This window comes from Staurois parvus, unplaced genomic scaffold (genome assembly GCF_062004578.1).
Source record: "Staurois parvus isolate SC_StPar_1 unplaced genomic scaffold, SC_StPar_1.0 ptg001476l, whole genome shotgun sequence".
Taxonomy (NCBI): Eukaryota; Metazoa; Chordata; class Amphibia; order Anura; family Ranidae; genus Staurois; species Staurois parvus.
The window spans coordinates 62516-89598 of NW_028319272.1; the positions used below are offsets into that span (position 1 = coordinate 62516).

At 45.6% G+C, this 27083-nt stretch overlaps 2 protein-coding genes, 1 long non-coding RNA gene and 1 other non-coding gene across 4 annotated transcripts in view; 3 read left to right on the forward strand and 1 right to left on the reverse strand.

Moving 5' to 3' along the window:
• The window catches only part of LOC149435784 (peroxidasin homolog), a 53633-nt gene extending 42989 nt beyond the window's left edge, over positions 1 to 10644 (forward strand). The window contains exons 18-20 of the mRNA XM_089662438.1: positions 4100 to 4202; positions 5900 to 5981; positions 7971 to 10644. Of these exons, the coding sequence (XP_089518564.1) occupies positions 4100 to 4202; positions 5900 to 5981; positions 7971 to 8045 (260 nt within the window). The 3' untranslated portion in view covers positions 8046 to 10644. The remainder of the gene's footprint in view (positions 1 to 4099; positions 4203 to 5899; positions 5982 to 7970) is intronic.
• TRNAC-GCA (transfer RNA cysteine (anticodon GCA)) lies at positions 1128 to 1199 on the forward strand. Its single transcript has one exon. It is a non-coding gene; the product is annotated as a tRNA-Cys (tRNA).
• An 8411-nt stretch (positions 10645 to 19055) lies between the features above and the next one.
• Positions 19056 to 27083, reverse strand: part of LOC149435786 (uncharacterized) — a 40079-nt gene continuing 32051 nt past the window's right edge. The window contains exons 4-5 of the long non-coding RNA XR_016308370.1: positions 22192 to 22314; positions 19056 to 19203 (exon numbers count right to left, since the gene is read on the reverse strand). This is a non-coding gene — a long non-coding RNA (uncharacterized LOC149435786). The remainder of the gene's footprint in view (positions 19204 to 22191; positions 22315 to 27083) is intronic.
• Positions 24304 to 27083, forward strand: part of SRMS (src-related kinase lacking C-terminal regulatory tyrosine and N-terminal myristylation sites) — a 30782-nt gene continuing 28002 nt past the window's right edge. The window contains exon 1 of the mRNA XM_089662439.1: positions 24304 to 24848. Coding sequence (XP_089518565.1) covers positions 24427 to 24848 — 422 coding nt within the window. The 5' untranslated portion in view covers positions 24304 to 24426. The remainder of the gene's footprint in view (positions 24849 to 27083) is intronic.

Genomic DNA, 27083 nt, shown 5'->3' on the forward strand with positions numbered 1-27083 from the left:
GTTTTTTCATTGAAATACGTTCTATGTGGTCAGTAAATTCTATGACCGCACTTCTCCTGCACTGCAAGAGTTACCAGCTCGGTTGGGTCTACCCTATCCTTCATTTCCCCAGCAGATGGAGGACCCTCCCCCTATGCTCCGGCGGTGAACCGATGTTGCTCCCCCCATGCTCCGGCGGTGAACCGATGTTGCTCCCCCCATGCTCCGGCGGTGAACCGATGTTGCTCCCCCCATGCTCCGGCGGTGAACCGATGTTGCTCCCCCCATGCTCCGGCGGTGAACCGATGTTGCTCCCCCCATGCTCCGGCGGTGAACCGATGGTGCTCCCCCATGCTCCGGCGGTGAACCGATGGTGCACCCCCCCCATGCTTTGGCGGTAAACCGATGGTGCTCCCCACATGCTCCAGCACTGAACTGATGGTGCTCCCCCCCCCCATGCTCTGGCGGTGAACCAATGTTGCTGCCCCTATGCTTCAGCAGTGAACCGATGGTGCTCCCCCCATGCTCAGGCGGTAAACCGATGGTGCTCCCCCCATGCTCAGGCGGTAAACCGATGGTGCTCCCCCCATGCTCAGGCGGTAAACCGATGGTGCTCCCCCCATGCTCTTGCATTGGACCATCCCTCAGCATCCTCATGTCAAATGCAGGGCTAAGGACCTTGCATTGGTCTTGATGATGTCACTACATTGGATGACTGGTGTATGGGGGACTGATCTAGCAGCCCAGAGATTCAGGTGTGTAAATCTCCTTTTCTATGGCTCCTTGACCTAAAGAGAAAGTCAAGTCTTGCAGTGTGGGCACCAGGAGGCATTTTCATGTTTCCCAGAGTCCATCTTTAACTGGCATTACATTTAGGAGCCCCGGGAGTTGGTGGGTGTCAGTGGAGGCCGATACAGATAGTGCTCAGTGACAATTTTTAATCTGTCTTCGTACAGATCGAATATAAGGAAGGTTCTGGACTCGCTGTGTTGAACGAGTAGTTCCCTCTGAATGCAAATCCTTCCAGTTTTTTTTTCACTCTATTAGCTGTCCAGGGAACTGTGAAAGCAAACAGTGCTGAACAAATATACATGAGTCATAGAAGAGTCACCATACCTGCTCCAGATAATGAGCTGCACATGTGCACAGGGGGTATAGCTCAGTGGTAGAGCATTTGACTGCAGATCAAGAGGTCCCCGGTTCAAATCCGGGTGCCCCCTTCATTTTTACATTGTTCTGTTTAATTCAGAATTCTTCAGATCTGACTTATTCAGCCCCATTAGCAAACGAAAGAAAGGAAAGGACAATATTAACATAACTGAGAGCTTGTTTGGTCACGGGTGTTTGTGGGGTTATCCATGATGTATGGAGAGCTACATTGATGGCGACTACTGATCAAAGGTCCCTTTTATAAACGTGTCTGCGCCATTCTGTTACATTTCATATATGGGATACAAAGAAGTTTGCTCTCTTTTTTATTTTTTTAGTCTCTAGGGGCAGAGCTGTATAGTGCTCTCGGGATGCCTTCGGTATACTAAAACAAAATGCTAAAAAAATAACCTCGATTACAATGTCTGTGCCCGCCCTTCTGTGATGGAAGACGCATTGGTAGGATGATGGACCCAAGGGTTGGCAAAATCAGGCTGAAACGCCCAATTTCTAACCACCTGCGGACCGGCCCACATACCTAGTACTTAATCCGGGTGCCCAGGCAGGGGGCGCTCACACGCCTGCCAGCCTGACTCTGCTGTGATTCGTTACATCACAAGCCTATCAGTGGGTCTCAGCCAATGATTGAGCACCGGGACCTGCTGATCGGCTCAGTGATTCACAGAACAAGGCTCTGTGATGGTAAACAACACAGAGCTCTGCTCACTGACAGGAGATCTTGTTTTTTTTTTTTTTTCCCTGCTAAGCAGTGAAAAAAAAAAAGATCCCTTAGTAAGCATCACATATTACACACATTGTAGGTAACCCCTTGATGTTCCCAGCCAGTGTCATTAGTACAGTGACCGTGTGCAGCATTAGAACTGATCAATGTATTAGTGTCACTATTGGTGTCAGTTAGTATACCCCCAGCCTGTGTCAGTTAGTGTACCCCCAGCCCGTGTCAGTTAGTGTCAGATTGCCTGCTATAAGTCACTGATCACCACCATTACTGGAATTTGTATTTTTATTTATTTTTTTATACTAGTATATACTAGTAATAGTTTGTAGGTGCTATAACTAACACGCAGACCAAATCACTTATTGGGATTTTTTTTTTTTTTTGTTACTTTTTTTTTTTTAGCAAAGACATCTAGCAGAATACATTTTGACCTAAATTTATAAAGAATTTTTTTTTTCTTTTTTTTTTTATTCCAAACAACTTTTATTGTCAAGATAATAGAGAAAATGGAACAGTACTTACAGAATCCACAATGACATTACTGCAAAAGCAGGATTACACATAAATAGGACAACGTGGATAGGCAGATCCTTTAATAAATAGAACGACGTGGATACGCAGATCCTTTAATAAATAGAACGTCGTGGATACACAGATCCTTTAATAAATAGAACGATGTGGATAGGCAGATCCTTTAATAAATAGAACGATGTGGATAGGCAGATCCTTTAATAAATAGAACGACGTGGATACGCAGATCCTTTAATAAATAGAACGATGTGGATAGGCAGATCCTTTAATAAATAGAACGACGTGGATACGCAGATCCTTTAATAAATAGAACGACGTGGATACGCAGATCCTTTAATAAATAGAACGACGTGGATAGGCAGATCCTTTAATAAATAGAACGTCGTGGATACGCAGATCCTTTAATAAATAGAACGACGTGGATAGGCAGATCCTTTAATAAATAGAACGATGTGGATAGGCAGATCCTTTAATAAATAGAACGACGTGGATACGCAGATCCTTTAATAAATAGAACGATGTGGATAGGCAGATCCTTTAATAAATAGAACGACGTGGATACGCAGATCCTTTAATAAATAGAACGATGTGGATAGGCAGATCCTTTAATAAATAGAACGACGTGGATACGCAGATCCTTTAATAAATAGAACGACGTGGATACGCAGATCCTTTAATAAATAGAACGACGTGGATACGCAGATCCTTTAATAAATAGAACGACGTGGATAGGCAGATCCTTTAATAAATAGAACGACGTGGATACGCAGATCCCGTAATAAACAGAATAACCGAAATGGTAATCAAACAAAACAGAGACCACAAGGATACAAAACGTTCTTGACAATACCTTGCTTTTTCCTTTTTATTTCTTATTCCTTCCCGACCACATGTAAACATTTGTTTTTTTTTTTTTTTGTTTTTTTTATTGGATATGTTTTATAGCAGAAAGTAAAACATATTTATTTTTTTTCAAAATATTTAGTCTTTTTTCATTTATATAATTAAAAAATTAAAAAAAAAAAGTGTCACTCAAATACTAGCAAAGAAAGGTCTATTTATGTGGAAAAAAAAATATAAATTTAATAAGTTTAATAAGAAGAGTACACTGAATTGCCGGCGTTTTTTGCTATAGGCCAACTGTATTGGGGACGGAACATCCCAGCCTGAGCACCGGTCTTCAGCCTTGAACTATGGATTAAGCAGTTGAGCTGGGGTATGATTTTTGCCTTTTAAACAATTGAAGCAAATTCTTGACAGGTAGTAACAAAAAACTAAAAATAAAAAAAATGAGGATTAAGGTATTTGTAGTAAAAGTCGTGAATACCTGATTCCTTGTGTTTTTTGTTACCTGTCCACCATCATCTTCCATCCTGAAGGGGAAGTTTAGAGCTCCGAAACGCGTTGGCCGCATCTTCTGACTTCTTTTAAAAATACACTTTTGCTGGACTTGTGGCGCTCTCATTCTGTACTTTCCCTCCACCCTGCTTTATGGTCGTTGGGAGTCCGTGAGTGGTGTGTTGTGCCTGCTCCCCACCCACTCCACCGACATGATGATGAGGAGGAGGTGTAGGGACACGCATGTCCTATTGTTTTTGAACATTTTCTCCATGTATTTAATTATTCGATGTGTTTCGTTTTATTATATAAATACTGATAAGTGGCAATCCCATCTGGGTAAATGTATCTGTATGATCGCAGGTTGTGGGACGCAGGGTCAGTCCGATGCCCTCTCTTCACACTTCCGGAACCGACGGGATGAGGAATTCAGTTATACTGACCGATTCAGCCCAGAGGACTCCAGGTATGACATGTGCCCTTCCTGGTTATCACAGTCACAGTCTGGTTATTACATTGGTATGTCATTGGGGACATTGCGGATTGGGGGTGTTGTAGTCAGAGAGTATCACAGAACACACATAATGGAAGAAGTGGTGTTGGCTCCCCTTCCTTGTATTTGTCTTACAATCCCTATTGATCTCCCTAGTGCTGTCTGGATTGAATGCTAGAGCTGGGGTAGCACTCCTCACCTTTCACATCTTATGGTGTCCTCCTCTGTCGATCTTTACACCAAGCTCTCCATGTAGAATTCAGACCCCTACTTCTACCATAGAGAATACTCAGCAGTCTGCCACTTCTTATGTCTCATTTTTAGCCTCTAAATAAAACAGCCTTTAGTTCCATCCACAAGTCTCCTTCTCAGGTGACTTAGTCCTCTGTAGCTGCGAGACCCACAGCCGGTCCTTGTGAGACTCCCCAGCGGACACACGTAGGTAATGCTGGTCTGGACTGACCACAGAAAATACCTAGCACACTAGAAAATGTCATAATGATGGCTTCTGACCGTCAGAAACATTGTCATTGCCCCTAAGTGGCCCATTCCTTGCCCAAGTATCCCATCAAAGGTCAGATCATAGACTGGATTGGGCCACCCTATCTCCCAATTGTAGATTTCCTTATAAACCTATTGGACTTCTCTCTTGTTGCTTCCCTGGAACTCCTTTTCACATTCCATCAGGCACTCACCAACCCTCTTGGTCGTTAAAGCTGTGGTAATATGCATGTATGGTGGGAAAGAGGGATGTGTAGAATGTAACCTTCAAGCAAATTTTCTAACCACTCAGATGCCCCAATGTGTCATCCCAGCAGAATGCACTTACTGTTTGCAGATGTTAGTTGTGTTGATTACCAGCTTGTCAAGGCTATGACAAAATGGCGTCCATCTGCACACTGTCCCGACATCGAGTAAACCTTACTTGAGTAAAAATGGCTTCAGCCTGGTTTCCTACCCATGGGAGAACCTCTTTAGGGGTTAGAGGGATTTTTCCTTATGGAGGAGACCAAGTTGAAGGACAAGCACCATTTTGTCATACCCCTCCCCCTGCCAAATTCAACAAAAGTGGTCATGTCAGTTCTTTAACAGATCCCAAAAGGAAGGTCTCTGCTATAGAAGAGGTTTTATACTTGCCTCTCTGGTGTCCCGTGTCTCTTACCTTCTCCATTCCAGTGATGTATCCTCCATCAGACTCTACACTACTCAACTCTCTGGGAAATGTTGGATGCTTGTGTCCTCCAACTATGTTGTGGTTTCTTCCCCTAACCTCTACTGAATTGCTGATTATTGTAATGTCAGACGGATCGGAGGAAGGTAGTACAGCGCTCAGTGGGAAACACAGAAATCTGACACTTTGGGAAGTATCAAATGCTGTAGAGTCCTCTGGAGTTCTGGAACAATGGGAGAGTTAGGAGACCTAGTCCACCATAGTGGTGGATACAAAACCTGTTCCAGGGATGGACCTGACAGGGTCACTTTCAATGAAGCTTCAATCCTCATCTTTCCAGAAAGACATCTAACCTCCGTGTCTCATCTTTATATCTGTCCTCTCTTGGCTATAACAAAACCTTAATCATCACTTTTCCAGGTAGCAAATGAATCAAGGCTTGTCTTTCTGTCTTTGTATACCACCTCCCCATGTCATCTGTTTGTTCTTCGTCTTGTAGACCGGAGGAGTACCTACAAGAGGACTCTGAAGACGACTACATCTCAACACTTGAAACAACCCTGGCAGCGTTACAGAGCAAGGTATGATAATAGCCGAGCTGAACAATCAATAGGAAACTTCCCAGTACAGCGTCATAGAACTCTTTTGGCTCGTAGTCTCCCCTTTGTGTTTTATGTTCAACTCCCAAAGATTTACGAAAGGATACAAACTGTATTTCAGCCACGTGACTGTCATTTTCAAATCTGATTGGACTCAGATGTGGATAACTGTTACTTATATAAAAATAAGTATCCTTATCCTGGTGTGCTAGCTTTCAGAATTCAGTCTGTGTACAGTATACAGAGAAAGCTACTGATAGGTGGAGTTATACCTTTCTTGTCAGTGACAATGCTGTTTTGTGCCCTCCAGCTGCAGTTTTCTGTGCTGGCAGAGCTGAGTAACAGCCACACCCCTCATGCTTTGTGCCCTCCAGCTGCAGTGTCCTGTGCTAGCAGAGCTGAGTAACAGCCACACCCCTCATGCTTTTTGCCCTCCAGCTGAAGTGTTCTATGCTGGAAGAGCTGACTAACAGCCACTCATGCTTTGTGCCACCCCCTCCACAATCGTTTGTTCCAGCGGAGCTGAGTAACAGCCACAACCCTCATGCTTTTTGCCCTCCCAGCTGCAGTGTTGTGTGCTGGCAGAGCTGAGTAATAGCAACACCCTTCATGCTTTGTGCCCTCCCACTGCAGTATTCTGTGCCTGCAGAGCTGAGTAACAGCTACACCCCTCATGCTTTGTGCCCTCCAGCTGCAGTGTTCTGGGCTGGTAGAACTGAGTAACAGCCACAGCCCTCATGCTTTGTGCCCCCCTACAATGTTCTGTTCCAGCAGAGCTGAGTAACAGCCACAGCCCTCCATGCTTTGTGCACCCCCCCAATGTTTTGTTCCAACAGAGCTGAGTAATAGCTACACCCCTCATGCTTTGTGCCCTCCAGCTGCAGTGTTCTGGGCTGGCAGAGCTGAGTATTAGCCACACCGCTCACGTCAGTTGTCCTCACACAGACATGTAGAGGAAGAGAGATGGGGTTTGTCTGACCACATATGTTTCTGAGTGCTGATTACAGAGTGCCCTGAGCCTAAGTATGGTGCCTATTGGGCTTAGACACCGTACACAACTGCTGTAACTGGAAAGTGGAGGTAAGACTTGGGAAATAGAGGTTATTTGTATCATGTCTGTCAAGCCTCTTTCACATGGACCTAGCTGCTGATTTTGCCATCTGCATTGGACCGCTTTGTCAGCAGCATGTGCCCCCCCCCCCAGTGGTCAGGGATATGCTGCCTCAATGCATGCCTGTATGAAGAAGGATTTCCCTGTGATATCCCTCTTCACGACACTATAACCGCATTCATAGGACCTTTTAGTCCCTTTTGGGTTTTTTTTTTGCCAGCATAGCTCACAGCTTTGCAACTGCGACATTGTGTATGAGGCTGTCCAGTGGCCATTGCCTGGTTTTGATGGGCAGTTGGGCTGCAAAACCAGCCGGATAGACTCATCCTAACAGAGCCCATGAGAAAGGGGCCTAACACTGATTTTTATGCTGTGACTTCACCTGGGCTATGAAAAAACTGCTGTACACCAGCTGAAATTTAACATCAGGCTTGTAGTGCGACTGACTGCTTCCTAAGCTGACACATAGGAGAGGGAAGTACTTAAGCTGGCCTACTGCACCAAGAATCGGTCTCTTTGTACTTCAAGTTCTATAACAGGTTGGCTAGAGTTGCCTTTCTCTTTATAAGCTTTTACGTGGATCAGTTTCTCTGGGCAGCGATGAATGAATTGCCGGTGTACTGGAAAGCAGTGTCTTGTGATTTTTGTACTTTCCCAGCAATCCGTTCCTTGTTTGTATTGCGATTTTGACCTTTCATAGTTACAGTTGAAATGACAGCAATACAGTTTTACCTCCCTTAAAGGTATTTGTAAAAACAGGACAAGAAAAGCAGTTTATTTGCTGTGAATGTGTCGCCTGTATTTTTAGATGTCGTTCTGACGTCAACCTTTAAATATTTTTTCCCATTCCATGTTTCTAGGTGAAGGAAATGGAAAGCCAGTTGAAGCAGCTGCAGAAAGCACAGACGGCCATAAGGGGGCAGCACCCATTATAGTGATGTACTATATCTCCATGTCACTCCGGCATCGCAGCATCAACTATTTCCGTGTCTGCGTTTGTGCCCGAGGACGGTAAAACGCCCGCAAGACCCTCGTCTACAGTGTGTAGTCCATCCTGACAGCCAACTGGGCTGAACTTTACAAAAAATATTTTTTTAAATACTGTATATATTCTGCTGTGTGCACTGCAGTTGCTGTCTGATCCTCAAACATTGAAGGTGCTGATCATACTCAGGAAGATGACATCTTTTTCTCTGATCATAATTCAGTACAGATACGGAACCTGTGGAGTGTATTTAAAGTCCAGCACTGGCCAACTTTTTTTTTTTGTAAGTTTTGAAAACCACTAGGAAGGGTTAGATGCTTGGTTGGGTTTTGTATTGGTACCTGTGTCTCCACTGGGGGAAAGTTCTGCTCACTTCCTGTGTTGTCACCAGGAAAGGGAATGAACATAAATGTCTCTAAGATGGATAGACACAGCAATAAAAATCTGAGATCTAACCCTTCCTTATCTCACAAAAAAAAAAAAAATAAAGGTTTTGGCTGGAGATGGGTCTAGGAGAATTACTTTAGTCTAATACCACGTCTGAATATCATTTTCAAATGTCTAAATATATTGATCTTTGGGCCTTCATTACTTTTAACAGGGAAAAAGCTAACACACGATCACTGGCCTGGAAAGCTCCAAAATGTTGTCTGTCCAAGGGTCACTTAGAAACTCCTGGGCGGGCATGGACACCTGGAACTCCCAAGGTAGACAGGGACACCTGGAACTCCTAGGGGGGTGGGGACATCTGGAATTCCTAGGTAAGCTGGAACACCTAGAACTTTTAGGTAGACAGGGACACCTGGAACTCCTAGGATGGCAACGATACTTAGAACTCCTAGCCAGGCAGGCACTCCTGGAACTCCTAAGCCGATGGGGAAAGCTGGAACTCCTAAGCAGGCTGGGACACCTGGAACGCCTAGGTGGGTTGGGACCAAGGGCGGACTGACCATTTGGAAACTCGGGCACTGCCCCCGAGGGCCCGGGGTCAGTAGGGGACCCCATGAGATGCCCCTGGTACCTTTTTCATAGGCTTTTTTGAGTTTGGGCAAGGACACAGGGGCCCCATGATCCCCTATTGCCCGGGGGCCCCATGAGTTGTCAGTCCGCCCCTGGTTGGGACAACTGGAACGCCTAGGTGGGTTGGGACACCTGGAACTCGAAGGTGGGTTGGGACACCTGGATCTCGAAGGTGGGTTGGGACACCTGGAACTCGAAGGTGGGTTGGGATACCTGGAACTCGAAGGTGGGTTGGGACACCTGGAACTCGAAGGTGGGTTGGGACACCTGGAACTCGAAGGTGGGTTGGGACACCTGGAACTCGAAGGTGGGTTGGGACACCTGAAACTCGAAGGTAGACAGGGACACCTGAAACTCGAAGGTAGACGGGGACACCTGAAACTCGAAGGTAGACGGGGACACCTGAAACTCGAAGGTAGACGGGGACACCTGAAACTCGAAGGTAGACGGGGACACCTGAAACTCGAAGGTAGACGGGGACACCTGAAACTCGAAGGTAGACGGGGACACCTGAAACTCGAAGGTAGACGGGGACACCTGAAACTCGAAGGTAGACGGGGACACCTGAAACTCGAAGGTAGACGGGGACACCTGAAACTCGAAGGTAGACGGGGACACCTGAAACTCCTAGGTGGGTGGGGACATCTGGAATTCCTAGGTAAGCTGGAACACCTAGAACTTCTAGGTAGACAGGGACACCTGGAACTCCTAGGATGGAAACGACACTTAGAACTCCTAGCCAGGCAGGCACACCTGGAACTCCTAAGCCGATGGGGACAGCTGAAACTCCTAAGCAGGCTGGGACACCTGGAACGCCTAGGTGGGTTGGGACACTAGGATCTCCTAGCCAGACAGGGAACTCCTAGGTTGGCAGGGACATCAGGAACTCCTAGGCAGGCAAGGACACCTGCAACTCCTAGATGGGTGGGAACATCTGAAATTCCTTGGCAAACTGGGACACCTGTAACTCCTAGGTAGACAAGGACCTCATGAATTCCTAAGCGGACAGAGACGCCATGAACTGTAGTGTAGGGACTCATTAATGAAGATCCTGTGGGAAGACAATGGGAGACTCATTCCTTTAGATTAAACCAGTGATCTTCTTTCATTGATGTAATACTTTATTCCCATGTGTCTGTTTCCAGGTCCACGTATGACCAGACACCATACACATGTAAACACAACCTAACCGATGCCACATATAACATTTTATATTAAGTAATCAGCTTTTATTCTCCATGTTCTGCAGCTTCTGTACCTGTTCTAATAGAACCCCAGGAGGGTAAAACAAACAAGAGATACAACTAAATAACTTTTGCCTTTGCAATCTTTTATGCATAAAATTGTGTTTTGCCTGTGGTTCTTTCAAAGGAAAGTATTTTGTATTTTTGGCCACTTTTATAATAATTGTTTTTGAAAGTTATAAATGGATGTTTTATATCTTTTGTTTTTAATTATAATTCATGATATAAAATCTTTATTTGACAAATAAACATTATAGGGTTTATCTATGACCCTCAGCTGGCAAAGCGTCTTGTGTTTTCCTCTTAGAATGGTTGGAGACATCCTGACTTTACACTGCAGTTGGTGTAATCTGTTCTCCCCGCCCTTCACAGAACATACAGAAATGACTCCTCATTGTTCTATCCAAATATTTCTGTTTTCCTCTTGTTGGAAGTTTTTTTTTTTTTTCTCTTCTGGTCATCTGGTCCTTTTAACTTGCTGCAGATCCATGTTTGGTCATCTGTGGCCTTGCCAATTTAGGGCTGTGACCTATTTCAGAACTTAAATTATGTTTTTGGGTTTTTTTTTTTTAAATGTAAATAGAGCTCAGAGTCAAGTGATGGGGTTGGGGGTTCTTCTTTTTATTGATGTTTCTAGCTGTGGTTCTCTTTGGTTGATCATTGATGGAACAGTGATCATGGTTTAGTTCAGGGGTGGGCAACCTGCGACTCTCCAGCTGTTGAAGGACTACAAGTTCCATCATGCCTCTGCAAGTTCTAGCTGCAACTGTCAGTTTTGCAATGTCTCATGAGACCTGTAGAGTCATGCTTGTAACTTCCGGTCTTTGCAATGCCTCATGGGAAATGTAGTTCCACAACAGCTGGAGAGCTGCAGGTTGCCCACCCCTGGTTTAGTTGACAGAAGCACAAGGGGTAGAAATGAAAGCTGTGATTGATGTCCTGGAGACCTGAGCCCAACCCTTTGCTTTCTAGATCTATTATAACTGGCAAATGGCTTTTACTTGTTTGAGAGGACTAAAGCCTGGTACACACGATGAGAGTATCTGACCAATGATTGTCGTATTTTTATTTATTTTTATTATTTTTTTGCATGCTACTTCCATATCAAAATTGAAGAGGTTACTAAAATTCCAATACAACAAAATACAACTTCGGAAGTAATGTGTTGTATTGTAATGTATTCTTTCTTTTCTGAGCATGTGTGCTCTTGCTCTTCTGATTTCTTTCACGTGTGGTCTTGCTCTTCCGATTTTTTTTTTTTCTTTTTCATGTGTGATCTTGCTCTTCCGATTTTTTTTTTTTTTTTTTTTTTTTTTTTTTTTTTTCTTCTTTTTCATGTGTGGTCTTGCTCTTCCGATTTTGTTCATGTGATCTTGCTCTTCCGATTTTTTTTTTTTTCTTCTTTTTCATGTGTGGTCTTGCTCTTCCGATTTATTTTTCATGTGTGGTCTCGCTCTTCCGATTTTTTTCATGTGTGGTCTTGCTCTTCCGATTTATTTTTCATGTGTGGTCTTGCTCTTCCTTTTTATTTTTCATGTGTGGTCTCGCTCTTCCAATTTTTTTCATGTGTGGTCTTGCTCTTCCAATTTATTTTCCATGTGTGGTCTTGCTCTTCCTTTTTATTTTTCATATGTGGTCTTGCTCTTCCGATTTATTTTCCATGTGTGGTCTTGTTCTTCAGATATTTTTCAGGTGAATACTGTACTGATTAAATGAAAATTGTATGATCTGGTTTTTGTACAGAAAAAAAAAAAATTGTGTTTTGTCCCTTCAAATAATTTTGGACAAAAGGTGTGTACTAATAATCAGCTTATTGTACTTTGAAAGCGGTATTTTTTGCCCGATTTTTCTGATTGTGTGTCCTAGGCTTTAGATCCAGGATATGCTAGTGTGAAGTAGATGGGTTGGAGAATGGCACCCTCTCATGGTCAAAAAGGAGACCTGTTCTTGCAAAGGAAATACTACAGTATCTTCAACTAGGCAGTTGTGTGTGTTCTCCTTCCTCTTATTGAAGTTCTCTTGTGTGTAGTTTACATTTCCATGTTGACTCCTTTATGACTTATGGTGACGTTCCATTGTCTATGGTCTGATCTCCATGTTGACCTCCTTATGACTGTTGTTGAACGTCTTGTACTTAGCTTTAACTAGGTATTAGGACTGAAGTATTCTGTATGGTGTCCCCCTTCCTTCCTCTTAATGGAGTTCTATTGTCTGTCTTTTTTTTTTTATTATTAATGTGTAAATTCTGTTTATTTCTGAAATAGGAGAACAAGCACTTCCATTATGTGAGCATAGGCGGTAGCTTGGAGGGTAAGAGCTCTGACTGGTCTGCTGGAGACCTGAGTTCAAATCCCTTTGAGGGAAGCCTTGTGTGTCCCAGGTGCTGTGCTGCAGTGCATGAGCCCCCTGATGGTGAGGTGGAGTAGTGGGAAATGTTTCAGACCCACTACCTTGTCCCACCGTCAGGGGGTTCAGGTGCTGTACAGTGCCTGGGTGGGGGTATATATATATATATATATATATATATATATGGGTGAGGCCAAGAAAAACGTAAGTCCCTGCTTTTTGAATGGGCTGCCCTGGTAAGACAGCCCATTGTATTTATATATGTTGCAGTGATGTCACAGACTGTGGACCAAGGAGGGGGGGTGTCCACAACCTAATGTGATGCCCACACATGTTACAGGTCTGTGGGGACCTGGGACTGGAGCAGACTGGTGGGTTGTCCATGGCCTCCAGACTTCCACTCAGAGATTTGAGCTCGGGGTCTACATGCGCTTTTGGGTATTTGCCCCTTGGAGTCTACAGCGCTTCATGGGTTGGCACTCGGGGTCTGCAGCACTTTCAGGTATTTGCCCTCAGGAGTCTACAGTGCTCTCATGGATTTGAACTCGGGTCTACGGCGCCCTGGGTCAACACTCTTATCCTCTGAGCTACTCGCCTCTGCTCAATCTCTCATATGTTTGTTTGTTTGTTTGTTTGTTTGTTTGTTTGTTTTCCTAGTTCAGGTTTATAACATGATTCCAAATTTAAAAGAAGAAACTAGTACTTGAACCTGCAACTCAAAATCATCTACGTGGTCATGGGCCTGCTGCTAAACCTCTGAGCCAAGCAGGTTTCTGATTAGCCTGTGTGTCAGTCCAGACTTAGTAAGCTAAATGCAATCATCGACTTGCTACTAAATAGAAGTGGATTCGAACCCGCAATCTAAAGAGCAAGGTAGACCTCTGGTTGGCTGCTAAACCACTACACCACAATAAAGCTCTAGCTGGGGGTCAAGCAGCCAGCCCTTTGAACATCAATACTAAGTAGTACATAATATGATCATTGATTACTAATCTCCTGATGACAATATTTTTACCTAGTTAGGTGAAAAGTGGGACTTAGAATATTTTTTCTTTTTCTTTTTTAGGGACTGTGGATCATTTTTGGCTCGGTGATTTAGCAGCCAACCCTTTTAATATCAAGACTCAGTAAATGAATGATTACCAATTTAATCAATCAACCAATTAATCATTATAATTGGCAGACTAATGAAGATTAGCACCAGGTGATCTAATCTCCATGCTGGAGTCTCTGTGGGTGACAATATTTGTAATGAGGCGTCTTATCCCAGGTGGATAAATAGTGGGACTTAGTATATTCTTCTGATTTATTTATGGGGCTGTGCTCATGATTTCTAGCAAATGGGCTGATGGGACGTTTTGGACACACAGGTTGCGTAGAGTTGATGAAGACAATCCAGGACTTTATGAGGAGGAGGAACCAGGACTTATCCATTGTTAGAGCCAGTTTACGGGACTATTAACCGGGATGGTTAGAATCAGTATAGAGTTGATGATCCAAGACTTGATGATGAGGAGGAACCAGGACATATTCATGTTTAGAGCCAGTTTAGGGGACCATTGCCCGGGATGGTTAGAATCTGTGTAGAGTTGATGATGAGATAAAAATTGCTCCCTTTCAGAGCTAGCTTAGAGGATTAGTAACCAGCAATGGTAAGAGCTGTCATGTTGGAGTTCTCGGTTCTAAGCCCGGTGTCAGCTCCTTGAATTAGGACCGTCTAATACAACTGTTATAAAAGAGGTTCTTCTTCTTTTCACCTTAGAGAAGGATTTTGAGTTTTACCCCATATTTTGCCACAGAGTAACTCAACAATAAAAGGATACAGGAGTGTTTTGGCGGTCACTGCGTATGGTAAAACCCACCACGTTACTTCAAACCCCCATTCAATCATTGATTTATTTTCCAAAACCTCCATATTTAAGGCTCAATGTAACAATGTTTCATCTGCTTATAGTACCTGTTATGTTACTTTTGGCTTTATTACCTGGCCTGCAGACAGCAGATAGTCATCTCAGGGAAATTATTATTATTATTCAGGATTTATATATTATTATTATTATTATTATACAGGATTTATATATTATTATTATACAGGATTTATATCACGCCAACAGTTTGCTCAGCGCTTTACAATATAACGGGAGACAATACAGCAACAATACAGTTCAATACAAGAGGGAAAGGAGGGCCCTGATCCTTGGAGGCCACTCCAGTCCCTGCCCCACCACAGGTCTATTACAGGCACGGGCACCTTGTTGGGTTGTGGACCTCCCCAGCTGTTTGCTCCATGCTCAGTGACATCACTGCACCAAGTTAGAACAGGCTGCCCTAGGCCTCATTCACACCTGTGAGTTTTGTGGGCGGTGCGTTAAAATCTTTAATGCGCTTTCACCACAACACACAGAGGTGAGCTGGGGCTTACTGGGGCACAACATCCCAAAAGAATGGCTTTACCCTGTTCCTATAAAGACCATTGGGGGAGATTTACTAAGACTGGAGAACACAGAATCTGGTGCAGCTGTGAATAGTAACCAATCGGCATCTAACTTCAGCTCGTTCAATTAAGCTTTGACAATAAAACCTGGAAGCTGATTGGTTGCCACGCACAGCTGCACCAGATTGTGTGCTCCAGATTTCGTAAATCCCCAATTCTATTTCTCCCACAGTTCCAATAATTGGCTATCAATCACAGAAACTTAGTGAATTTTTTTTTTTTTTGCATTCTGAACGACATATAGAAATAAAAACAGCTGAAAACATTGTCACTTTACATATTTATTACATTATTTCGGGGTGTTTTGCATTTTTTTATGAAACACATCCTCTGGTAACTGTAAAACAGAAAGAGATATATTTATAAAAAGATCACGTGACGATTTTTCCATCGTGCTGTATGTAAATCCGCTTTGTGTGAATGGAGCAAAACTGAACGTCCTCAGGACATTGCGAAGCTGTGAAGTCGGAAGGTACTGCATTATGGCCGCTAGATGGCGCTGACTGTCATAGGCATGCTCTTCATTGCCATCTAGTGGCCATAATATGGTACTATCTGCATATCGAATTGCAGACAATACCTTTTTGAAGACCAAACCTTTTCTGCCACTTTTTGTTAAATTTTTTTTTTTTGCTCGAAAATTTCTTGGAAACCCCAAACATTATACATATTTTTTTAAAGCAGAGGCCCTAGAGAACAAATTGGTGGATGTTGAAATTTTATTTTTTTAAAATGCAATCTTTTTAAAATTTGAATGCAAAACACAATATATAATTAATTTGTTTGGTAAACTATAAAAGATGTTGTTACGGCGAGTAAATAGATACCAAACATGTCAGGCTTTATAATTGTGCACACCCGTGTGACAGCAACAAATGACGTACATTTTACTATCCATAGGAGACGCTTTAAAAACCTTTACAGGTCACCAGGTCAGATTTGCAGAGGAGGCCCAGTGCTAGAATTACTGCCTGTGATCTAACGTTTGTGGTGATACCTCACATGTGTGGGACGATCGCTGTTTGTGTGCGCGTGGGACCGATGTTTGCATCGCCTTTGCGCATGAGCAGCGGTGCTTTAACCCCTTGGTGTCGGCACCTTCAAGGGTTTCAGAATCCGGGAGGCAGGGCGGGCTTTAGGGTCATGTGACCGCCGTGACACGCCGCCACATGATCGGAAAAGGTCCTGATCGAAAGAGGAGATCATGACATTTCCTTGAGTACATGTGTGCTGGGGGCGTGCAGAGCGCACACTCTCAGCACGTTTTTTTTTTTTTAATAGAACGCAAATGTGCGGCCGCTCGGCGTCTAGGCCCAGACGTGGGAGGCCGTACATTTGCGTTCAGCCGAAGCAAAAAGGTTAAAATTTTGTTTTTAATTCTTTTTTATTTTTTAACAGTCGCTTTACTTTTTTTTTCTTTTTTTTTTTATTGCTATCACAAGGAATGTAAACATCCCTTGTTACTGCAATAGGCAGCGACAGGTACTCTTTATGGAGGGATCTAGGATCTATGAGACCTCAAATCCCTCCTCTGCCTTTAAAAGCGTTCAAAACACCGAGATCAGTGTGATCAAATGCTTTATATTTATAAAAATAGTGACGTTTCCATCCGGGGAAGGAGAAAGCAATGAGTCCAGTTTAATATATCATAGAGGCAGACAGAGTGGTTCCGGTCAGGGGCGGACTGACAATTTATGGGGCCCCGGGCAATAGGGGATCATGGGGCCACTGTGTCCTTGCCCAAACTCAAAAAAGCCTATGAAAAAGGTACCAGGGGCATCTCATGGGGCCCCCTATTAACCCTGGGCCCTTGGGCAGTGCCCGAGTTTCCAAATGGTCAGTCCGCCCCTGCTGAAAACTCATGAGGCCCCCGGGCAATAGGGGATCATGGGGTCCCTGTGTCTGCCCAAACTCAAAGCCTATGAAAAAGGTACCAGGGGCATCTCATGGGACCCCTACTGACCCCGGGCCCTCGGGCAGTGCCTGAGTTTCTAAATGGTCAGTCTGCCCCTGGTTCCGGTCTTTACCTCTGTGATCGGCCAGTGGAAGTGCTGGAAGGTGGTGGTAGGTGAATGTCCCCTCCTGCTGCTTGTAAAATTGATTCAGTGGCCATTTAGCCGCTCTGATTGCTTTTACACTATCGTCTCTAAAAAAGGAAAAAAAAAAACCCAAAACGGTACCGGGATGACGCTTGCAGCTGCCGGCACCATCCAGGTACAACCTCCGAAAGTCCAGTGACTGGTACATCAGCGGTCCACAAGTGGATGAAGACAGAACATTCCATTTTGCCCGTATCCAAGGAAGGGATCTACATGCAGTTGGGATGGATGAACGACTGTGGACCTTTCAATATAAATCCACCTCAAAGTATCAGCAGAATTATGACGGAATATTATGATGGGATTACTGTTGATGAATATGTTGTCTTTTTCCTCCAATCTTCCTGGCAGGAAAGACAAATCCTAAAACTGCAGGAATGATGACATCCCGGAACACCGGAGTGTAAGCAGCCGGGCCCGGAACACCAGAGTGTAACCAGCCGGGCCTGAGAATATCTGAAATACAAAGAAAAGTCAGTTCAGTGAATAAACTCCCACAAATGCTGTAACGTCTTCATGTCTTTTTAAAAGTCACTTTCAGTCTGCAGTTGTCATTAAAATAATCCCTGGTGATCGTTCCGCAAAGGTCCCTGTGCAGGGTCATAGGGTGACACCGTGCTGTGCCTGTTTCCTCAGTTGTGGTTCTGTGTTGCTAATGAAGACTACAAGGGGCCACTTAAACACACATTACACAGCCATGGTGTGGTCACCATCAGCAAACCCGCCCTGAGAAATGCTCTGCAACCTTTACTGGAGTGCATGCAGACAGGAAGTGGCTTTAAAGAGGCTGCGGGGGATCAGCAGGGAGGAATAATGCCCATCATCGGTGTCAGTGGGAGGAATAGTGCCCCATCATTGGTGTCAGTGGGAGGAATAGTGCCCCATCATTGGTGTCAGTGGGAGGAATAGTGCCCCATCATTGGTATCAGTGGGAGGAATAGTGTCCCATCATTGGTATCAGTGGGAGGAATAGTGCCCCATCATTGGTGTCAGTGGGAGGAATAGTGCCCCATCATTGGTATCAGTGGGAGGAATAGTGCTCCATCATTGGTATCAGTGAGAGGAATAGTGCTCCATCATTGGTATCAGTGGGAGGAATAGTGCCCCATCATTGGTATCAGTGGGAGGAATAGTGCCCCATCATTGGTATCAGTGGGAGGAATAGTGCCCCATCATTGGTATCAGTGGGAGGAATAGTGCCCCATCATTGGTGTCAGTGGGAGGAATAGTGCCCCATCATTGGTATCAGTGGGAGGAATAGTGCCCCATCATTGGTGTCAGTGGGAGGAATAGTGCCCCATCATTGGTATCAGTGGGAGGAATAGTGCCCCATCATTGGTATCAGTGGGAGGAATAGTGCCCCATCATTGGTGTCAGTGGGAGAAATGGTTCCCCAACACTGGTATCAATGAAAGAACATTTGCCCCAATACTGGTGTCAGTGGAAGGACTGGTGCTCCAGCATTGGTGTCAGTGGATGGAAGTAGCTCAGCAGCTGTTAAAAAGTATTATTAGTGAGAGCTCCCTCTAGTGGCTGACATACAGATCTATATTTTATACAATAACAGCTATAGAATGAAAAGCGTTAGTGTACAAATGAGAAACACGATAAACACCAATGTTATCAGAATTGCAAGCGTTATAAACGTCATTCCTCATAAATGGGAGGAGTCTAATGTCAGTTAAAGGACAACACCCCTAGAAACACTAACATGGGTCATAGTCACACCAGACACACATATTAAAACGACTTACTTTATCAAATCCGAGAAAACATCTGGAGAGGTGTGAATTGTTGCTCCCGTGTGTGGCCGCTCATCCTCACCAGTGGGTCTGATCCAGGAGGAAGCGTTCCACTCCCATGATCCACTGCAGGCGTCCCAGACCATTGCGCTGTATTGTCTCCCTGCAGGAGACAGAAGGAGAAAACTGCAATGAGTGGAAGCTTCCTGATGACAATCCAGCCCAGGAATGGGCACAGCGGGTGTACAGACCCGGGAACTCAGCACAGGGATGGTGGGAACCCCTCATAATGGGCACAGCGGGTGTACAGACCCGGGAACTCAGCACAGGGATGGTGGGAACCCCTCATAATGGGCACAGCGGGTGTACAGACCCGGGAACTCAGCACAGGGATGGTGAGAACCCCTCATAATGGGCACAGAGGGTGTACAGACCCGGGAACTCAGCACGGGGATGGTGGTAACCCCTCATAATGGGCACAGCAGGTGTACAGACCCGGGAACTCAGCACAGGGATGGTGGGAACCCCTCATAATGAGCACAGCGAGTGTACAGACCCGGGAACTCAGCACAGGGATGGTGGGAACCCCTCATAATGGGCACAGTGGGTGTACAGACCCGGGAACTCAGCACAGGGATGGTGGGAACCCCTCATTATGGGCACAGTGGGTGTACAGACCCGGAAACTCAGCACAGGGGTCATGGTACAGCTACTAGTGGGTATCTATGGGAACCTTCTGCTCTGACCCCCAGGCAGCAGATCTCCGAGGAAGGAATCTGGTCACTCCCACGTCTGCTCTCCAATATCTAATAAAGTAGATGTAAAGCCGATCACTAAACCCCATATAAGCTTCAACAAGTTCATGTCACTTCCATAGTCATTGTCATGTTTTATAATCTGCAGCTTTCATTATAAATCCTGGTGATCCTGCCATGAAGGTCCTTGTCCCGGCACTTCCTGTTATAGGGTGACAACCCTGATATCTCTCCAGTGACACTGATACACAGCCTATACATGACTTAATCACACCACCTATTCCCGGATCTCCACCACTGTTAGCAATTGTCGGCCCTTTCCATCCTGGGGGATTCAGCAATTAGAGGCGCCTGTTTTCCTGCGAGGAGAATTCCCCGCTCCACAGAAGAGCGAAGGATCCAAAGTATCGCCCATAAATCATCACTAGATGAAGAATGCAGCAATTTCTTGGCAAGAATCATGCCAGCTATGTCCATGAGGAAGGAGGTTATCTACTTGGCTGTAGCCAAATGCCACGTCAAATCCAGTCTCAATCCACAGCAACCAGATTCAGAAGACTTTTCACAGTGCTTCTGGGTAGGGCTGCAGCCTCTTGTCACATGATTCTTGTCTACAGACTACAGAGATGATGCCATAAACTGGGACAGAAATTCTGCAGGCTTGGACAGTGCCAGGTATGAGAGTCTGTTTAGCCAACACCAAACACCAAACACATGGATGAATGCCAAGAGGGGATTGGAGCCGTATTGGCCGTGATCCCTGCGCCAGTTCAAAAGAAACTCCTTCCTTGTTCACCAAAAGATGGAAATCTTCCGACTCCGGGGGACAAAGTGTCCTTCCCGTGTGCTGCAAAGGGGGCAGAAAGGGGAGAGAGAGGGGAAAGATGGAGGAAGAGGATAAAGGTGGGAAAAGGAATAAAGGGGGGGGGGGATAAGGGGGAAGAAAATGAAAAGGTAGGGGAAGAGGGGGGGTGGAGAGGGGAGAACAGAGGAAAGGAAGAGAAGAAAAAAGGAGGAAAGAAAAAGGAGACGGGGGTTGGGAAAAAGAAGGAAAAAAAAGAGGAGGGGGGGGGGTATGGGATAAGGAACAATGCAGGAGAGAAGGAAAAAGGGGGATGATAAAAAGAAGTTTGGGGGAGGGGGGCACAAGGAAGAAGGAGGAGGGGGAGTAGGGAAAAATAGGAAGGGGAGAAAGAGCAGAATGAAAACGGGAGAGAAAACGAACAGAGGAAAAGTAGAAAAGGGGGGGAGAGAGGAGGGGGGGGGGGAAGAAGGGAGAGAAGAAGAAAGGGAGGGGGAGGAGATGGGGGTGGAATAGGAGAATGGGGGAGAAGGAGAAAGAGGGAGAAGAAGGAAGAGGGAGGAGGAGAAAGAGGGAGGAGGAGAAAGAGGGAGAAGAAGGAAGAGAGAGGAGGAGAAAGAGGGAGGAGGAAGGGGGAGAAGGAGAAGGGGGGGGGGAGAAGGAGAAGGGGGGGGAGAGAAAGGGAGGGGGAGGAGAAGAGCGTGGAAAAGGAGAAAGGGGGAGGGGGTGGAGATGGAGAAAGATGGAGAGGGATAAAGGAAGGAAGAAAGAAAGAAGAGAAGTAAGGAGGAAAGGAGAAGGGGGTTGGGAAGAAGAAGGAAAAAAAGAGTAGGGGGTATGGAGAAGGGGAAGAGAGGAACAAGCAAAGGGAAAAGGAAGAGGGTGTGTGTGTGTGTAGGGGGGGGGAGGTAGGATGAAGGGGAGAAGGAACAATGCAGGGGAGGAGGAGAGAGAGGGAGGATGAGAAAACAGGGAGAAGGGGAAAGGGGGAGAAGAAGAATTGAGGGGGGGGAGAAGGAGAATTGAGGGGGGGAGAAGGAGAATTGGGGGGGGGGAGAATGGGGGGAGGAGGGAGAAGGAAAAGAAGAAGGGGGGAAGAAGGAAAAAGGAGTAGGGGGAGGAGGATAATAAGAAGGGGGGAGGAGGAGGTGAAAAGGAGGAATGTGTGAAGGAGGAGGGAGAGAGGTGAAGGGGATGTAGGAGGGAGAAGGAAAAAAGGAGGGAGAAGTAGGAGGGAGGAGAGAAGAAAAAGTGGGTGGAAGAGGGGATCATCAAGAAGAAAAGTGAAAAAGAAAGAGGGAGGAGGAGGAGGAGAAGAAAATGGAGGGGGGAGGAAGGAGCGAGAAGGAAAAAAGAGGAAGGAGAAGTGGAGTGGAGGAGAGGAGAAAAGAGGGGGAAGTGAATCGGGAAAAAGGAGGGAGTGCAAATTTTGACACTCAACACTCAAGCAGAAGTCTGGGATCATGCCATGGACAAGAGAAGGAGATGTACAATGACACAAACACACACACTTCAAACAGATTTTCCATCCACATCCAGGCCATTGCTTGTTGGACTGATAAATAAACAGAATAATAACAATGTGTTCATTTACCGAGAATTATATTTAGCATTGAAGCAAATCTGTCCTGAGAGAAGCACACCGGCGCCCACTGCTGACCTCTCCTTCTGAGAATCCTGGTTGCCCGTCACCCGGATCATCTGGGATCAGTACATTCTATGGCACGGAAAGAGAACATTAATACTTTTTTCTATCTACAACTTACTGATGACTCCAGTGTATTCATTTTCATCCAGGATTCTGTGAGATCTCATCTTTTATTTCAAGGGTTCCTCTGGGGTAAACAGGCTGAGAAAGGCCAATTTAAGGTGTTGGTGTTACCTATATGGATATAAATGATGGGTTATAGGTATGACGATAACTTACTGACACTCATCAGAACTGAAGAAATGGCTTGGATAACCTAAAAATGTCTTCAACATTGAAGGACAGGTCTATCTGACTGTAGGTACATCATGAGGAGAGCTGACTGTAGGTACACCATGAGGAGAGCTGACTGTAATTACATCATGAGGAGAGCTGACTGTAGGTACACCATGAGGAGAGCTGACTAGGTACATCATGAGGAGAGCTGACTGTAATTACATCATGAGGAGAGCTGACTAGGTACATCATGAGTTGGATAAATAGGAACCTTCACACAAGGATAAAAGGAGTAAAATGCACTCACAAAATTAAACATCAGGAGAGAAATGAATGAAAAGCCAAAAAGGAGACACCATCTCTTCAGTCCTTACAGTCCTGCCGTGGCCATGGCTGCAGAGGCTGTGTTTTGGCCTGTCATCCATTGCTCCCCTGTCACCCATTGCTCCCCTGGCATCCATTGCTCCCCTGGCATCCATTGCTCCCCTGGCATCCATTGCTCCCCTGGCATCCATTGATCTCCTGTCATCCATTGCTCCCCTGTCATCCATTGCTCCCCTGGCATCCATTGCTCCCCTGGCATGCATTGCTCCCGTCATCCATTGCTCCCCTGTCATCCATTGCTCCCCTGTCACCCATTGCTCCCCTGGCATCCATTGCTCCCCTGGCATCCATTGATCTCCTGTCATCCATTGCTCCCCTGTCATCCATTGCTCCCCTGGCATCCATTGCTCCCCTGGCATCCATTGCTCCCCTGTCATCCATTGCTCCCCTGTCACCCATTGCTCCCCTGGCATCCATTGCTCCCCTGGCATCCATTGCTCCCCTGGCATGCATTGCTCCCGTCATCCATTGCTCCCCTGGCATGCATTGCTCCCGTAATCCATTGCTCCCCTGTCACCCATTGCTCCCGTCACCCATTGCTCCCGTCACCCATTGCTCCCCTGTCACCCATTGCTCCCCTGTCACCCATTGCTCCCCTGTCACCCATTGCTCCCATCACCCATTGCTCCCCTGTCACCCATTGCTCCCCTGGCATCTCATTGTGGGAGTGATTTTTGCACCTACTTTCATCAAAAAACTTGTATAACATTTTCCTACACTGCAGCGTGCCCCTCATCACTCTGTGTATGACAATTATCCTCGGACCTCCCAATCCTCTCCTTTAGATCCGGCTGCATTGCTTATCCATAGCTACAGACAGGGGCGGACTGACCATGTGGGAACTCAGGCACTGCCCGAGGGCCCGGGGTCAGTAGGGGCCCCATGAGATGCCCCTGGTACCCTTCATAGGCTTTTTTGGGTGTGATTTGAGTGTGGGTGAAGACACAGGGGCCCCGTGATCCTCTTTTGCCCAGGGGCCCCATGAGTTGCCAGTCCGCCCCTGGCTACATAACAGACACAGGACTAACTCTGTCCTACATTTTAATATCATTTAATATTTATCTTTTTGTATGCAAATCCCTTAGATTTCTTTTTCATTTTAGTATTTCCCTATTACCCATTTTCCTTCTGTTATCTGAGCACCATAAAGGAGATTGCTTATATAAAACAAATCAATATCAGGGACAGAATGAACTGTTGTTGAAGAATGCGGAATCACTAATCGGCAGTATCTAATATTTGTTTCTTGACTTTTACTGCCCCCCCTCCATTCACTGAGCTGGAGAAATCGGCTGGCTCTGCAGTCAGGTTGGTTTACATTCCTGCATCTCCCGCTCTTCCTGGTTCTTGAGTTTGACTGTTTGTGAAAGTTCAGGTGATCAGGAAGTGAACTCTGAGAAAAAAAAAGATAATTGTACAGACGGGAGTCAGTGCAGGGAGCAGACACCATGAGGGTCAGACCTGCGGAATGGTAATTACCAAAATCTGGGCTGTTGAGGTCGGCACAGATCCCAAGACAAGATGGAGGACTTCTTTAGGACGCAAATGAGCTGCATGGTGTGCATTTGGGATAAGATTTGGCCTCCCCCAGAGCCAATCAGGAACCACTCAGGAGTCCATCAGAATGTGGCAGCCATTAACACATTGTCCCCAAGCACCTTGCCTAGGATGGACATGGTGACCACACTCTACGACTTTGAGGCCAGGACCACCGATGAGCTGTCAGTAAAAGCTGGAGAAGAGCTCTGTAAAGTGGGCGATGAAGGGGATTATGTTATGGCCAGGAAGCTGACGGGGACTTTGGACATGGGACTGGTGCCGGCCACTTACGTGACCCTGTCGGGGTTCTCCAACATTGCCACCATGCCTGACTCCCCAACAGGTTTCACCATGCCTAGTCCAAGCCGGGATCGTCATCAAAACGCAAACCTCAACAATGAGCCGTAAGTACCAGCTTTGGGTGATGGGTAAAAAAAAAATGGGTCCAAGAAACCTAAAACTAACAAAAAGAAGACTAATAATATTCACAATTTTGTAAGAGTTTCTACACCTGTAATTTAGTATAGCATCACTATATGTAATAGCCTGGAGACTGGATTCCCTCATTTACTAAAACACTCATAAAACATGTCAATGGAGGTCCTATAATGCCCCTTCTTGTACAGTATGCCAGCTGTAAGACCACTACCAGCTGATTGTCAGGCTGACATTAAAGACTTAATAAAAGCCTATCCCACCCATACGTGCTCAGCACAAGGCCAAAGTCCCAAGCCCTGAAGAAGGGGGCATTATAAGACCCCCAAAATGCATTGGCAAGTTTGATGGACATCTGAGTAAATAAAAGAACTACAATTCTTTAGCACCCCATCACCTTGACATACGACTTCCAAGTCATCAAGGTAAACCATAACCTCTACAGACGTTTCACACAGATCCTCCACAATTGTCTCCAATCCTGACATAGTCCAATGTTGCCAAAAACACCACAACAAACAGTCGTACTTGTCAATGACAGCGTCGCCTTGATAACAAGGTTAAAGACAAATGTCATTCAACTCCCCCTGGGCATCTATAGGCAGCGTTGTCAGAGAAAAAGAGATTTCCAAAAATAACATCAGATCACTGGAACTAAATATTGCCAGACTACCTAGTCAGTCCCATCCCAATACCATTGGAAGCAAATCAATCCTTTTTACATTTTTTTAGGTAGATGTAAATAGCTAAATCCTATTTACATTTGGCAAAGCAATGGGCGTCATAATCAATAGCTTTGTGTTAACAAGAATAGTTACTTTAATAGATAATTGTTCATCTTTTTGCTGTTCATTTCCTGGAGCCTCATTGCAGCCATTTCCAGTGTAAATGCACTCCATCAATGGCTGCATACTATGTCACAGGATGGTGGACCATTCAGAACAATGGACCAAACCTGCATAGTGTGTGGACCAAACCTGCATAGTGTGTGGACCAAACCTGCACAGTGTGTGGACCAAACCTGCACAGTGTGTGGACCAAACCTGCACAGTGTGTGGACCAAACCTGCACAGTGTGTGGACCAAACCTGCATAGTGTGTGGACCAAACCTGCATAGTGTGTGTTGAAACAGCCCCATTTAATCTCCATCCAATGCCAGTGTGAGAGAGTGAAAATGCAGGAGCACAACTGGAAGTCAGAGTAAACATGACGTGTTCTTTATTTCTGACCTCTGCATTACTTACCCCAAACCCCTACACTCTGCGTTCCATACTACTGACCTCTGAACTGTGTGTTACTCATAACCCCTGCACTCTGCATTCCATACTACTGACCTCTGACCTCTGCGTTACTTACTCATAACCCCTGCACTCTGCGTTACATACTACTGACATCTGAACTCTGCGTTACTCCTAACCCCTGCACTCTGCCGGCCAGGCCTAGAGCTCAAACCAGTCAGCCAGGCCTAGAGCTCAAACCAGTCAGCCAGGCCTAGAGCTCAAACCAGTCAGCCAGGCCTAGAGCTCAAACCAGTCAGCCAGGCCTAGAGCTCAAACCAGTCAGCCAGGCCTAGAGCTCAAACCAGTCAGCCAGGCCTAGAGCTCAAACCAGTCCATCAGGCCTAGAGCTCAAACCAGTCAGTCAGGCCTAGAGCTCAAACCCATCAGCCACGCCTAGAGCTCAAACCAGTCAGCCAGGCCTAGAGCTCAAATCAGTCAGCTAGGTGTGCCCCTGGAAAGACAGCGGATACTCTGTCAGTTTTTCCTCCAAAACCTATAAAATATATAACCAGTGTGGGAATTTTTCCCATTTAATAGTGCGCAGCAACAGCCCTAAAGAAGGGAGAGTCTTTTCTCCTGAAATGTACTTGCACTGTACTTGTTACTCTTAATTAATGCCTCTTAATCTACCATCGAAAGTGCATTCTTTTGGACATCAGGCACTCCTTCTTTTCTATTATTCTAAGTCTACATGTGGAAACAGCCTCAAGGCCATACCAGAAAGACAGCAGCCCAAACCTTAAGAGGGCGCACCGCCACTATCCACCATTGGGCACAATTGACTGGCAGGACATCTCCCTACCCACCTATGCAACCACCCACCTACAACCAGTGACTGATCCAGTCAGTCCAGCGCAGTCTTCAGCACAAGACTAGAACTCAAACCAGTCAGCCAGGGTTAGAACTCAAACCAGTCAGCCAGGG